The sequence below is a fragment of the Pseudophryne corroboree genome, chromosome 9 (genome assembly GCF_028390025.1).
Source record: "Pseudophryne corroboree isolate aPseCor3 chromosome 9, aPseCor3.hap2, whole genome shotgun sequence".
Lineage (NCBI taxonomy): Eukaryota > Metazoa > Chordata > Amphibia > Anura > Myobatrachidae > Pseudophryne > Pseudophryne corroboree.
This window is the reverse complement of record NC_086452.1, coordinates 305,536,923-305,551,276: the sequence shown is the minus strand read 5'-3', so window position 1 is coordinate 305,551,276 and position 14,354 is coordinate 305,536,923. Positions and strand designations below refer to the sequence as shown.

Genomic DNA, 14,354 nt, shown 5'->3' with positions numbered 1-14,354 from the left:
TGACATTACTAGGAAAGGATTTGGAATCCAGGGTAAGACTCATACCAGCCACACCAATCACACTGTACAACTTGTGATAACTATACCCAGTTAACAGTATGAACAACAACTGAGCCTCATTTAACAGATGGCTCATAACAAAACCCTTTAGTGAAGCAATAACTATATACATGTATTGCAGAGAGTCCGCACTTGGGACGGGCGCCCAGCATCCACTACGGACTACGAGAAATAGAATTACCGGTGAGTAAATTCTTATTTTCTCTGACGTCCTAGTGGATGCTGGGTACTCCGTAAGGACCATGGGGATTATACCAAAGCTCCCAAACGGGCGGGAGAGTGCGGACGACTCTGCAGCACCGAATGAGCAAACTCAAGGTCCTCCTCAGCTAGGGTATCAAACTTGTAGAACTTAGCAAATGTGTTTGAACCCGACCAAGTAGCAGCTCGGCAAAGCTGTAAAGCCGAGACCCCTCGGGCAGCCGCCCAAGAAGAGCCCACCTTCCTTGTGGAATGGGCTTTTACTGATTTAGGATGCGACAATCCTGCCGCAGAATGAGCTTGCTGAATCGTGTTACAGATCCAGCGCGCAATAGTATGCTTTGAAGCAGGAGCACCCAGCTTGTTGGGCTCATGCAGGATAAACAGCGAGTCAGTTTTCCTGACTCCAGCCGTCCTGGCTACATAGATTTTCAAAGCCCTGACTACATCTAGTAACTTGGAGTCCTCCAAGTCCCTAGTAGCCGCAGGCACCACAATAGGTTGGTTCGAATGAAACGCTGATACCACCTTAGGGAGAAATTGGGGACGAGTCCTCAATTCTGCCCTGTCCATATGGAAGATCAGATAAGGGCTTTTACACGACAAAGCCGCCAATTCTGACACACGCCTAGCTGAAGCTAAGGCCAATACCATGACAACTTTCTACGTGAGATATTTTAGCTCCACGGTCTTAAGTGGCTCAAACCAGTGGGATTTCAGGAAATCCAACACAACGTTAAGATCCCAAGGTGCCACTAGAGGCACAAAAGGGGCTGAATATGCATCACTCCCTTAACAAACGTCTGAACTTCAGTCTTTCCTAGCCTTTATCAGCGTAGGAATCACTTCATCTGGAATGCCCTTTTCCATTAGGATCCGGCGTTCAACCGCCATGCCGTCAAACGCAGCCGCGGTAAATCTTGGAATTGACAGGGCCCCTGCTGTAACAGGTCCTGTCTGAGAGGCAGAGGCCATGGGTCCTCTGAGATCATTTCTTGTAGTTCTGGGTACCAAGTTCTTCTTGGCCAATCCGGAACGATGAGTATAGTTCTTACTCCTCTCTTTCTTACAATCCTCAGTACCTTGGGTATGAGAGGAAGAGGAGGGAACACATAAACCAACTGGTACACCCACGGTGTCACTAGTGCGTCCACAGCTATCGCCTGAGGGTCTCTTGACCTGGCGCAATATTTTTTTAGCTTTTTGTTGAGACGGGACGCCATCATGTCTATCTGTGGCCGTTCCCAACGATTTACAATCAGCGTGAAGACTTCTGGATGAAGTCCCCACTCTCCCGGGTGGAGGTCGTGCCTGCTGAGGAAGTCTGCTTCCCAGTTGTCCACTCCCGGGAAGAACACTGCTGACAGTGCTAGCACGTGATTCTCTGCCCATCGAAGAATCCTTGTGACTTCTGCCATCGCCATCCTGCTTCTTGTGCCGCCCTGTCGGTTTACATGGGCGACCGCCGTGATGTTGTCTGACTGAATCAGCACCGGTTGGTTTTGAAGCAGGGGTTCTGCTTGACTCAGGGCGTTGTAAATGGCCCTTAGTTCCAGAATATTTATGTGAAGGGAAGTCTCCTGACTTGACCACTGTCCTTGGAAGTTCCTTCCCTGCGTGACTGCCCCCCAACCTCGGAGGCTTGCATCCGTGGTCACCAGGACCCAGTCCTGTATGCCGAATCTGCGGCCCTCGAGAAGATGAGCACTCTGCAGCCACCACAGCAGAGGCCCTCGGGGACAGGGTGATCAGCCGATGCATCTGAAGATGCGATCCGGACCACTTGTCTAACAGATCCCACTGAAAGATCCTTGCATGGAACCTGCCGAAGGGAATTGCTTCGTAAGAAGCTACCATCTTTCCCAGGACTCGCGTGCAGTGATGCACCGACACCTGTTTTGGTTTCAGGAGGTCCCTGACCAGAGATGACAATTCCTGGGCCTTCTCCACTGGGAGAAACACCTTCTTCTGTTCTGTGTCCAGAATCATGCCCAAGAACAGCAGACGCGTCGCAGGAATCAGCTGCGACTTTGGGATATTCAGAATCCAGCCGTGCTGTTGCAGCACTTCCCGAGATAGTGCTACGTTGACTAACAACTGCTCCTTGGACCTCGCCTTTATAAGGAGATCGTCCAAGTACGGGATAATTATAACTCCCTTCTTCCGAAGGAGTATCATCATTTTGGCCATTACCTTGGTAAATACCCTCGGTGCCGTGGACAGACCAAACGGCAACGTCTGGAATTGGTAATGACAGTCCTGTACCACAAACCTGAGGTACTCCTGGTGAGGTGGGTAAATGGGGACATGCAGATAAGCGTCCTTGATGTCCAGCGACACCATAAAATCCCCCTCTTCCAGGCTTGCAATAACCGCCCTGAGCGATTCCATTTTGAACTTGAACTTCCTTACATAAGTGTTCAAGGATTATAATTTTAGAATGGGTCTCACCGAACCGTCTGGTTTCGGTACCACAAACATTGTGGAATAGTAACCCCGTCCCTGTTGAAGGAGGGGAACCTTGATTATCACCTGCTGAAGGTACAGCTTGTGAATAGCCGCCAGCACTACCTCCCTTTCCCTGGGAGCCGCTGGCAAGGCTGATTTGAGGTAACGGCGAGGGGGAGTCGCCTCGAACTCCAGCATGTATCCCTGAGATACCACTTGTAGAACCCAGAGATCCACCTGTGAGCGAACCCACTGGTCGCTGAAGTTCCGGAGACGCGCCCCCACCGCACCTGGCTCCACCTGTGGAGCCCCAGCGTCATGCGGTGGACTTAGTGGAAGCAGGGGAGGATTTTCGTTCCTGGGAACTGGCTGTCTGGTGCAGCTTTTTCCCTCTACCCCTGCCTCTGGGCAGAAAGGATGCGCCTCTGACCTGCTTGCCTTTCTGAGGCCGAAAGGACTGTACTTGATAATACGGTGCTTTCTTAGGCTGTGAGGAAACCTGAGGTAAAAAAGTCGACTTCCCAGCTGTTGCTGTGGATACGAGGTCCGAGAGACCGTCCCCAAACAATTCCTCACCCTTATAAGGCAAAACCTCCATGTGCCTTTTAGAATCAGCATCACCTGTCCACTGCCGAGTCCATAATACTCTCCTGGCAGAAATGGACATTGCATTAATTCTAGATGCCAGCCGGCAAATGTCCCTCTGTGCATCCCTCATATATAAGACGACATCTTTAATATGCTCTATGGTTAGCAAAATAGTATCCCTGTCAAGGGAATCAATGTTATCTGACAGGGTATCAGACCAAGCAGCTGCAGCACTACACATCCATGCTGAAGCAATTGCAGGTCTCAGTATAGTACCTGAGTGTGTATACACAGACTTCAGGATAGCCTCCTGCTTTCTATCTGCAGGCTCCTGTAAGGCGGCCGTGTCCTGAGACGGCAGTGCCACCTTTTTTGATAAGCGTGTGAGCGCCTTGTCCACCCTAGGGGATGTTTCGCAACGTAACCTGTCCGTTGGCGGGAAAGGGTACGCCATTAGTAACCTCTTAGAAATCACTAATTTCTTCTCTGGGGAACACCACGCTTCTTCACACAATTCATTTAACTCATCAGATGGGGGAAAAGTCACTGGCTGCTTTTTCTCCCCAAACATAATACCCTTTTTAGTGGTAACCGGGTTAATGTCAGAAATGTGCAACACATTTTTCATAGCCACAATCATGCATCGGATGGCCCTTGTGGACTGTACATTTGTCTCATCCTCGTCTACACTGGAGTCAGACTCCGTGTCAACATCTGTGTCTGCCATCTGAGGTAGCGGGCGTTTTTGAGCCCCTGATGGCCTCTGAGATGCCTGGGCAGGCGCGCGCTGAGATGCCGGCTGTCCCAAAGCTGCGTCATCGAACCTTTTATGCAAGGAGTTGACACTGTCGGTTAATACCTTCCACATATCCATCCACTCTGGTGTCGGCCTCGCAGGGGGCGACATCACACTTATCGGCACCTGCTCCGCCTCCACGTAAGCGTCCTCCTCAAACATGTCGACACAGCCGTACCGACACACCGCACACACACACAGGGAATGCTCTGACTGAGGACAGGACCCCACAAAGTCCTTTGGGGAGACAGAGAGGGAGTATGCCAGCACACACCAGAGCGCTATATAACAGAGGGATTTTCACTAACAGAAAGTGAATTTTCCCCCAGTAGCTGCTTATGTCACCTTTTGCGCCTAAATTTATGTGCCCCCCCCCCTCTCTTTTTTACCCTTCTCGTAGTGTATAATGCAGGGGAGAGCCTGGGGAGCGTCCTTCCAGCACCCTGCACCCACCAGTGACCGGAGCGTGTGGTGTGCTGTGGGAGCAATGGCGCACAGCTGCAGTGCTGTGCGCTACCTTATTGAAGACCGGAGTCTTCAGCCGCCGATTTTCTCCTGTTCTTCCATCTTCTGGCTCTGCAAGGGGGACGGCGGCGCGGCTCCGGGAACGGACGATCGAGGTCGGGCCCTGTGTTCGATCCCTCTGGAGCTAATGGTGTCCAGTAGCCTTAGATGCACAAGCTAGCTGCAAGCAGGTAGGTTTGCTTCTCTCCCCTCAGTCCCTCGTAGCAGTGAGTCTGTTGCCAGCAGATCTCACTGAAAATAAAAAAACCTAACAAATACTTTCTTTTCTAGTAAGCTCAGGAGAGCCCACTAGGTGCATCCTGCTCTGGCCGGGCACAGATTCTAACTGAGGTCTGGAGGAGGGGCATAGAGGGAGGAGCCTGTGCACAACAGATGTAGTACCTAATCTTTCTTTTAAGAGTGCCCAGTCTCCTGCGGAGCCCGTCTATTCCCCATGGTCCTTACGGAGTACCCAGCATCCACTAGGACGTCAGAGAAAAAGTGTCGGTATGCCGGCTGTCGGGATTCCCAACAGCCGGCAAACTGAAGACCACCCAAAGCAAGTGTTTGTCATTTATCCTAAACTAAACACAAACCATTGTTTTCTTCAACACTTTTTCAGTATGTAAACAAAACAAGTCTGGGCTCCTGAAGAAGGGTTTGGTTATACTGTATTGAATATAGCTGTTTAAGTTGTTACATGTGTTTTAGGACTGTATTGCCAGTTTGGGAATTAGTTTGATTGCAGAGTAGCAGAAAGTTATAGTAGCTCTGGAAAGTCAGTCACTCAAGATTTCATATGAGACTGATACACATATCTTCATTATTATGCTTGTGTATACCTTTATAATTTTTATGTTTTGTTTTTAGTTGGTGTTATTTAATAAAGACTCTAAACTTTTCTCTATTTTTATGCTTTATTCTATGTTCAGCATGATTATCCCAAGCTTATCTCTTATCTAACCTTGGAAGGCCAATAGTGTTGTAGAGTAGTGGGCTCCTTCTCTTTTATGCTGTACCAGAGGCAGCTTTAGAGCTCATGGGGCCCTAAGCAAGACATAGATTTAGGGCCCTCTTTCCTTAAACAATCCTCAGTGTGCCCCCCCCACGCCTAATTGTAGCAGACAGACCGCTACTCGTTGTGCCGCCCCAAACAGTCAATGTATGCTCCCCAATCTGCCCCCGCCCGATTATAGCAGGCGGATGGTAGTTGTACTAGTGTACTTATTTATTATTTATTAGCAGTTTCTTATATAGCGCAGCATATTCCGTTGCGCTTTACAATTAGAAGAACAATTATAGAACAAAACTGGGCAAAGACAGACAGACAGACAGACAGAGGTAGGAAGGCCCTGCTCGCAAGCTTACAATCTAGAGGGAAATGGGCATTGATACACAAGGATAGATGCAACCTGTTACATAATGGTTCCCCAGGTTGCTAGGTTCTTAATGGGTTGTATATGATATGATCACCCAGCAATGTTGGAAGACAAAATGTGAGTTTATGTGGACTGTACAGAGGGGATGTAACTTGATAGGGAAGCTGTTAAGGTTATGTGTGTGGGTCTGAAATTTGGTAGGCTTGTCTGAAGAGATGAGTTTTCAGAGAACGTTTAAAGGTTTGGAGACTAAAGGAGAGTCTTATTGTGCGTGGGAGTGCATTCCACAGAGTGGGTGAAGCCCGGATAAAGTCCTGTAATTTTGAGTGGGAACAGGTAATACATCTGGATGAGAGACGCAGATCTTGTGCAGAGCGGAGGGGTCTGGTAGGGAGATATTTTGAGATGAGTGAGGAGATGTATGATGGTGCAGTTTGGTTAATAGCCTTGTATGTAAGTAAAAGTATTTTATATTTGATACGGTAGAAAACCGGTAACCAATGGAGGGACTGACAGAGCGGATCAGCAGATGAAGAACGTCTGGCGAGGAAGATTAGCCTCGCAGCTGCATTTAAAATGGATTGAAGTGGTGATAGCCTATGTTTTGGAAGACCAGTAAGGAGACTATTACAATAATCAATGCGGGAGATGATGAGTGCATGGATTAGAGTTTTTGCAGTGTCTTGTGTAAGATAAGGGCGTATTTTGGATATGTTTTTAAGGTGCATGTAACATGATTTAGAGACAGATTGAATGTGTGGAACAAAGGACAGTTCAGAGTCAAGGGTGACACCTAGGCAACGAGCTTGTGGGGTGGGGTGGATAGTTGCATTGTCAACAGTTATAGAGATATCAGGTTGGTAAGTACTCTTAGCTGGTGGGAAAATAATTAATTTGGTTTTGGAAATGTTGAGTTTGAGGTGGCGAGATGACATCCAAGATGAAATGGCAGACAGGCATCCAGTGACATGAGCCAATACTGGTGGTGACAAATCTGGGGAGGATAGGTAGATTTGAGTATCATCAGCGTACAAATGATACTGAAATCCAAAGGAGCTGATCAGTTTACCAAGAGAGGAGGTATAGATTGAGAAAAGCAGAGGACCTAAGACTGAGCCTTGCGGTACTCCAACTGATAGAGGTAGAGAAGAGGAGGTAGAATCAGAGAAGTGAACACTGAAAGAGCGATTAGATAGGTAGAATGAGAACCAAGTAAGGGCTGTGTCCTGAAGACCTACTCATATTAAACTGCAGGCACTGTGCACAGGCAGGCGCAGGCAACTGGCACCTGGCAGCTATCTAGTCACTGACAGCCTGCCAGGAGCATTCAGCTAGCCCAGCACTTGGACATGCCCTTCTGATCCATGATCCGTCGGCGAGCCCCCTGGGACCCACCAGGCCTTTGCAGCTGCTTTGGTTGCTTAGTGGTAAATCCACTACTGCACAGTGAAGAGTTTGGTAACTTAATTGTCATACCTCGTATAATGGAGTCACACTAAAGGCACTGATATAATGCCAATACAGTCACTGACTGGGGGGTGCAATAATGGATATTATAAAGGATGGGGGGCTGTTAATAGGGGATGGGAGACGTACCACAATGAGTGGGGAGGGGGGGGCACTGATATATAATGCAGGCACACATACTTTTTAATACTTATTATTACATCCAATTACATTAGTGTTGACTGCATCATATATGGTGTCTCTCCCCCCTTACTGATTGTAGCAGCCTCATTATTACATCCCTCAGTCAGTGTTACTGTATTGATTATATATCAGTGCCCCACTGATTGTAGCAGACATCTCCAAAACATGGTGGCACTTATAACAGAGTTTAATAGCATATTGATATATCACCAGTCAGTGTGTGCCTCCCCTCAGCCATAATTGTAGCAGGTGGGTGTTAGACACTACTTAAAATAGAACTGGTCACCCCCACCCATCCCCCACTCCCACTTGATTGGTATTTGAAGTAGGTGGATATTATATAAAATAAAATAAAATACTGTAATAAAGTACAGTGGAAGACCTCACGTACCGGCTTCTTTCTTTAAGCATCTGACGTCATACACACGTGTGTCATGACTAGTCCCATGCACAGTACTGCAGGACTGGAGACACATGTGTGCGCTGGAGCTAGCACCCAACAGCTTCCTATTCACTGACAGCATGATGGGAGTATTCTGCCAGCCCAGCTCTCTGACAATTTTCAGCAAAGCTTGTGGTCCGCCGGAAATGCCCTTTGTACAGCCTTGTTGGCAGGCCCCCTGGGACCAACAGGGCCCCCTGGGACCAACAGGGCACTAAGCAGCCGCTTTGGTTGCCTTTTGATAAATCTTCCAATGGCTGTGACCCTGGTGGGATGACATCACAGCACTTGAGCGACCCTGCATGCAGTAATGTGTTGAGTGTCACAGTACTGCATGGGTGTACAGTACTTACTGTAGCACCTTAGAGGTGATTATCGGTATATATTACCCTCATTACTGCCATTATGTACCATTGTTATCACTAGCATCTGGTCTATAGATCAACAGTGTCTAGGTAGACAGTCAATAGGTCAACACCAAATGGTCAACATGCATTAGGTCGACATGGTCATTATGTCGACATGTAAATTGTTGACAGTGCATATGTTCCATGGGTACAAATGGTCGACATACCAATGGTCTACACAGCATATGGTCAACATGAGTTTTTATTTTATTTTTTCAACTTTTTCATACTTTACCATCCATATGGATGGCGACTGGGAATAGTAACCTGTTGTGAGCGCAGTGGTAGCAGAGCGAGGCACCTTGTCCAAAGCATGTGAGGGGGCATTTTTCACTAATTGGGGTTCCCTGTGTTGTGACAGTGAAAACAACACCAGAAAAATAAAAATCAGGTGTCGATTTTTTTCTGTGTCAACCATTTTTCATGGTGACCTTTTCATATATCAACCTTTTGTACCTGTTGACCTTTTCCAAAGTCGACATAACGACCACGTTGACCTTTTGTGCATGTCAATCTTTTCATTGTCAACCATTTGATGTCGACCTACTTCTTACTATAAATCGATTGAACCAAAACCATTATTACTGTGTGTGTACCACTGTTAACAACAAACCTACAAGCCTGGTTAAGGACATCTCTGTGAACAAAACTCAATTTCACATTCCGCTGTACACCCGTATCAATAAATAGGAGGCCTGACACAACTGTAAAAATGGACATCATGATGGGGTTGCTATGTTTTTGTCTCATACATACACATACTGTATGCTTTACTTTTTACATTCTTACCAGTAGCAGGATTCTGACTGGTTCTCTCTTTTGTAAATATATACAGAATTCCACACAGGTTTGATTGAGTGGTCATGAAATTTCCAAAACTTAAAAAAGAAATATGTTATCTTTCTGGCTGGAATTAAAATACGTGTTAGAAATCTCTTGTAGTCACATGACAGTCCAAAGCTTCCAGCTGAAATTAGTGGTACACCAAATGTGTCTTTCAACCTGTTAGGAAAAATAAAAAATAAATCAACATAGATTGTTTTTAATGAGATTAATAATTGTCATCTCTACTGAGCTAAGACTCATTATATTTTAAAATCGTATTTTAAAGTCAAACTAGCAAGTTTCATTTTCTCTTTGTAAATGTCGATTATAGGGCAGGATTTACTAACAGGAAAATGCTTTAAAATAAACAACCCATTTTTGGGCGTTTTACCACATTTTCCATATGTACTGTACTAAAGCCACGAAGCCAGGTTTCCGATGCGGAGGGTAATGCCAGCTATAGCTACAGCTGGCATTACCCTATAGAAGCCTATGGGCTTCTTACTGCATCAGTGCTGACAGACGGATCCAACTCTGACCTGCATTCCAAAGTGCCAACATTGGGAATATGCTTATTCTCTATCTACAATATTAATGCCACTGTACTAGAAGCGATTAAGCAAAAAGCATATTTGAGCTTAGTCTGCCTTTAACTACTTAGCAAAAAAAAAATTCCCCACAAAACAGAAATTTACGTGTTTTTTTTTAATTAAACAAAGTTAAAAAAAAGTATTTTTAATAGAATATTCAAATATTTTAACTCAAAAAATTATATATCTAGGGGGTGTTCGGTGTTATGCATCCACCCGTCCTCCCCTTTTCTATAGGCACCCATCATAAAATAACTTTCCACCCCCTATTGGCAATAGATCCCCCACCGGTCTTAAATTCTAATAATAATACCCTCTACACCCCAATGGTAGTAAATCATTCCCCCATTAAAAGCATGTTTTCTGCAACCCCAAATGCTGAGTGGCCGGGCATGAAAAGGAAGGCAGCAGGTGTAGCTGATAGGGGGTTAAGTGAAGAATAAAGGAGGCTACAGGAAAAACAGTGTCAACAGGTGCTGATGATTGCAGCTTCAGGCACCGTTTGTGTGAGTAAGAAGGCGCTTAGGACTGGGAACATCAATGCCAGCAGCTCAGCTTCCTCTCCTCACTCCTCTGTATGTTGCTCTGACCGCAGGTCTCCTGCTGCTCCTCCATTCTCCTCCTCCCCCTGCTTCCTGTAGCTGGGGCTGGGCTAGAGAGGTTCTCAAAAGTGTCCCAGGTGTGCCTCTTTCCCCTATATTCCCAGATGTTCCTCTTTTCGCTATATCCCCATGTGTGCCTCTTTACCTATATCCCCATGTGTGCCTCTTTACCTATATCCCCATGTGTGCCTCTTTCCCTATATCCCCATGTGTGCCTCATCCCAATGTCGGCCTCTTTCGCTATATCCCCATGTCTGCCTCTTTCCCCTATATCCCCATGCCTGCCTCTTTCCCTATATCCCCATGTTTGCCCCTTTCCCTATATCCCCATGTCTGCCCCTTTCCCTATATCCCCATGTCTACCTCTTTCCCTATATCCCCATGTCTGCCTCTTTCCCTATATCCCCATGTGTGCCTCTTTCCCTATATCCCCATGTGTGCCTCATCCCAATGTCGGCCTCTTTCGCTATATCCCCATGTCTGCCTCTTTCCCCTATATCCCCATGCCTGCCTCTTTCCCTATATCCCCATGTCTGCCTCTTTCCCTATATCCCCATGTCTGCCCCTTTCCCTATATCCCCATGTCTGCCCCTTTCCCTATATCCCCATGTCTGCCTCATCCCAATGTTTCCCTCTATCGCTATATCCCCATGTCTGCCTCTTCCCCCTATATCCCCATGTCTGCCTCTATCCCTATATTCCCATGTCTGCCTCTTTCCCCATGTCTGCCTCTTTCCCTATATCCCCATGTCTGCCTCTTTCCCTATATCCCCATGTCTGCCTCTTTCCCTATATCCCCATGTCTGACTCTTTCCCTATATCCCCATGTGTGCCTCATCCCAATGTCGGCCTCTTTCGCTATATCCCCATGTCTGCCTCTTTCCCCTATATCCCCATGCCTGCCTCTTTCCCTATATCCCCATGTCTGCCCCTTTCCCTATATCCCCATGTCTGCCCCTTTCCCTATATCCCCATGTCTGCCTCTTTCCCTATATCCCCATGTCTGCCTTTTTCCCTATATCCCCATGTCTGCCCCTTTCCCTATATCCCCATGTCTGCCTCTTTCCCTATATCCCCATGTCTGCCTCTTTCGCTATATCCCCATGTCTGCCTCATCCCAATGTCTGCCTCTATCGCTATATCCCCATGTCTGCCTCTTCCCCCTATATCGCCATGTCTGCCTCTTTCCCCCCTATCCCCATGTCTGCCTCTTTCCCTATATCCCCATGTCTGCCTCTTTTGCTATATCCCCATGTCTGCCTCATCCCAATGTCTGCCTCTATCGCTATATCCCCATATTTGCCTCTTCCCCCTATATCGCCATGTCTGCCTCTTTCCCCCCTATCCCCATGTCTGCCCCTTTCCCTATATCCCATGTCTGCCTCTTTCCCTATATCCCCATGTCTGCCTCTTTACCTATAACCCCATGTCTGCCTCTTTCCCTATATCTCCATGTCTGCCCCTTTCCCTATATCCCCATGTCTGCCCCTTTCCCTATATCCCCATGTCTGCCTCTTTCGCTATATCCCCATGTCTGCGTCATCCCAATGTCTGCCTCTATCGCTATATCCCCATGTTTGCCTCTTCCCCCTATATCGCCATGTCTGCCTCTTTCCCCCCTATCCCCATGTCTGCCTCTTTCCCTATATCCCAATGTCTGCCTCTTTCCCTATATCCCCATGTCTGCCCCTTTCCCTATATCCCCATGTGTGCCTCTTTCCCTATATCTCCATGTCTGCCCCTTTCCCTATATCCCCATGTCTGCCCCTTTCCCTATATCCCCATGTCTGCCTCTTTCCCTATATCCCCATGTCTGCCTCATCCCAATGTCTGCCTCTATCGCTATATCCCCATGTCTGCCTCTATCCCTATATCCCCATGTCTGCCTCTTCCCCCTATATCCCCATGTTTGCCTCTATCCCTATATCCCAATGTCTGCCTCTTCCCCCTATATCCCCATGTCTGCCTCTTTCCCTATATCCCCATGTCTGCCTCTTTCCCTATATCCCCATGTCTGCCTCTTTCCCTATATCCCCATGTCTGCCTCATCCCAATGTCTGCCTCTATCGCTATATTCCCATGTCTGCCTCTTCCCCCTATATCCCCATGTCTGCCTCTTTCCCTATATCCCCATGTCTGCCTCTTTCCCTATATCCCCATGTCTGCCTCATCCCTATGTCTGCATCTATCGCTATATCCCCATGTCTGCCTCTTCCCCCTATATCCCCATGTCTGCCTCTTTCTCTATATCCCCATGTCTGCCTCTTTCCCTATATCCCCATGTCTGCCTCATCCCAATGTCTGCCTCTATCGCTATATCCCCATGTCTGCCTCTTTCCCCCCTATCCCCATGTCTGCCGCTTTCCCTATATCCCCATGTCTGCCTCTTTCCCTATATCCCCATGTCTGCCTCTTTCCCTATATCCCCATGTCTGCCTCTTTCCCTATATCCCCATGTCTGCCCATTTCCCTATATCCCCATGTCTGCCTCTTTCGCTATATCCCCATGTCTGCCTCATCCCAATGTCTGCCTCTATCGCTATATCCCCATGTTTGCCTCTTCCCCCTATATCGCCATGTCTGCCTCTTTCCCCCCTATCCCCATGTCTGCCTCTTTCCCTTTATCCCAATGTCTGCCTTTTTCCCTATATCCCCATGTCTGCCTCTTTCCCTATATCCCCATGTCTGCCCCTTTCCCTATATCCCCATGTCTGCCCCTTTCCCTATATCCCCATGTGTGCCTCTTTCCCTATATCCCCATGTCTGCCCCTTTCCCTATATCCCCATGTCTGCCTCTTTCCCTATATCCCCATGTCTGCCCCTTTCCCTATATCCCCATGTCTGCCCCTTTCCCTATATCCCCATGTCTGCCTCTTTCCCTATATCCCCATGTCTGCCTCATCCCAATGTCTGCCTCTATCGCTATATCCCCATGTCTGCCTCTATCCCTATATCCCCATGTCTGCCTCTTCCCCCTATATCCCCATGTCTGCCTCTATCCCTATATCCCAATGTCTGCCTCTATCCCTATATCCCAATGTCTGCCTCTATCCCTATATCCCAATGTCTGCCTCTTCCCCCTATATCCCCATGTCTGCCTCTTTCCCTATATCCCCATGTCTGCCCCTTTCCCTATATCCCCATGTCTGCCTCTTTCCCTATATCCCCATGTCTGCCTCATCCCAATGTCTGCCTCTATCGCTATATCCCTATCTCTGCCTCTTCCCCCTATATCCCCATGTCTGCCTCTTTCCCTATATCCCCATGTCTGCCTCTTCCCCTATATCCCCATGTCTGCCTCTTTCCCTATATCCCCATGTCTGCCTCATCCCAATGTCTGCCTCTATCGCTATATCCACATGTCTGACTCTTCCCCCTATATCCCCATGTCTGCCTCTTTCCCTATATCCCCATGTCTGCCTCTTTCCCTATATCCCCATGTCTGCCTCATCCCAATGTCTGCCTCTATCGCTATATCCCCATGTCTGCCTCTTCCCCCTATATCCCCATGTCTGCCTCTATCCCTATATCCCCATGTCTGCCTCTTTCCCTATATCCCCATGTCTGACTCTTTTCCTATATCGCCGTGTCTGCTCTTTCCCTATATCCCCATGTGTGACTCTTTCCCTATATCCCCATGTGTGCCTCTGCTCCTACTAACCTCATGTGTGCGTCTTTCACCTACAGTATATAAGCTGTGTTTATGCCACCCCTCCCTCTGTGATTCTGCCCCTCCCTCTTGTATGCCTCAGTCTCCTTTCCCATCAGTGCCTCTGCTCACTTTCCTATATAATATACAGTCTATATATCTTTGGTATGTTCCCCTTACATGTCTCTGTCCCCTCTACCCCTCTGACACTCC

The 14,354-nt window shown here is 47.6% G+C and overlaps 1 protein-coding gene across 1 annotated transcript in view; it reads right to left on the bottom strand.

Annotated features, from left to right (window-relative positions):
- The window catches only part of GUCY2C (guanylate cyclase 2C), a 507,960-nt gene that overhangs the window by 352,034 nt on the left and 141,572 nt on the right, over nt 1-14,354 (bottom strand). Inside the window, exon 4 of the mRNA XM_063941528.1 lies at nt 9,265-9,477. Within this exon, the coding sequence (XP_063797598.1) occupies nt 9,265-9,477 (213 nt within the window). The remainder of the gene's footprint in view (nt 1-9,264; nt 9,478-14,354) is intronic.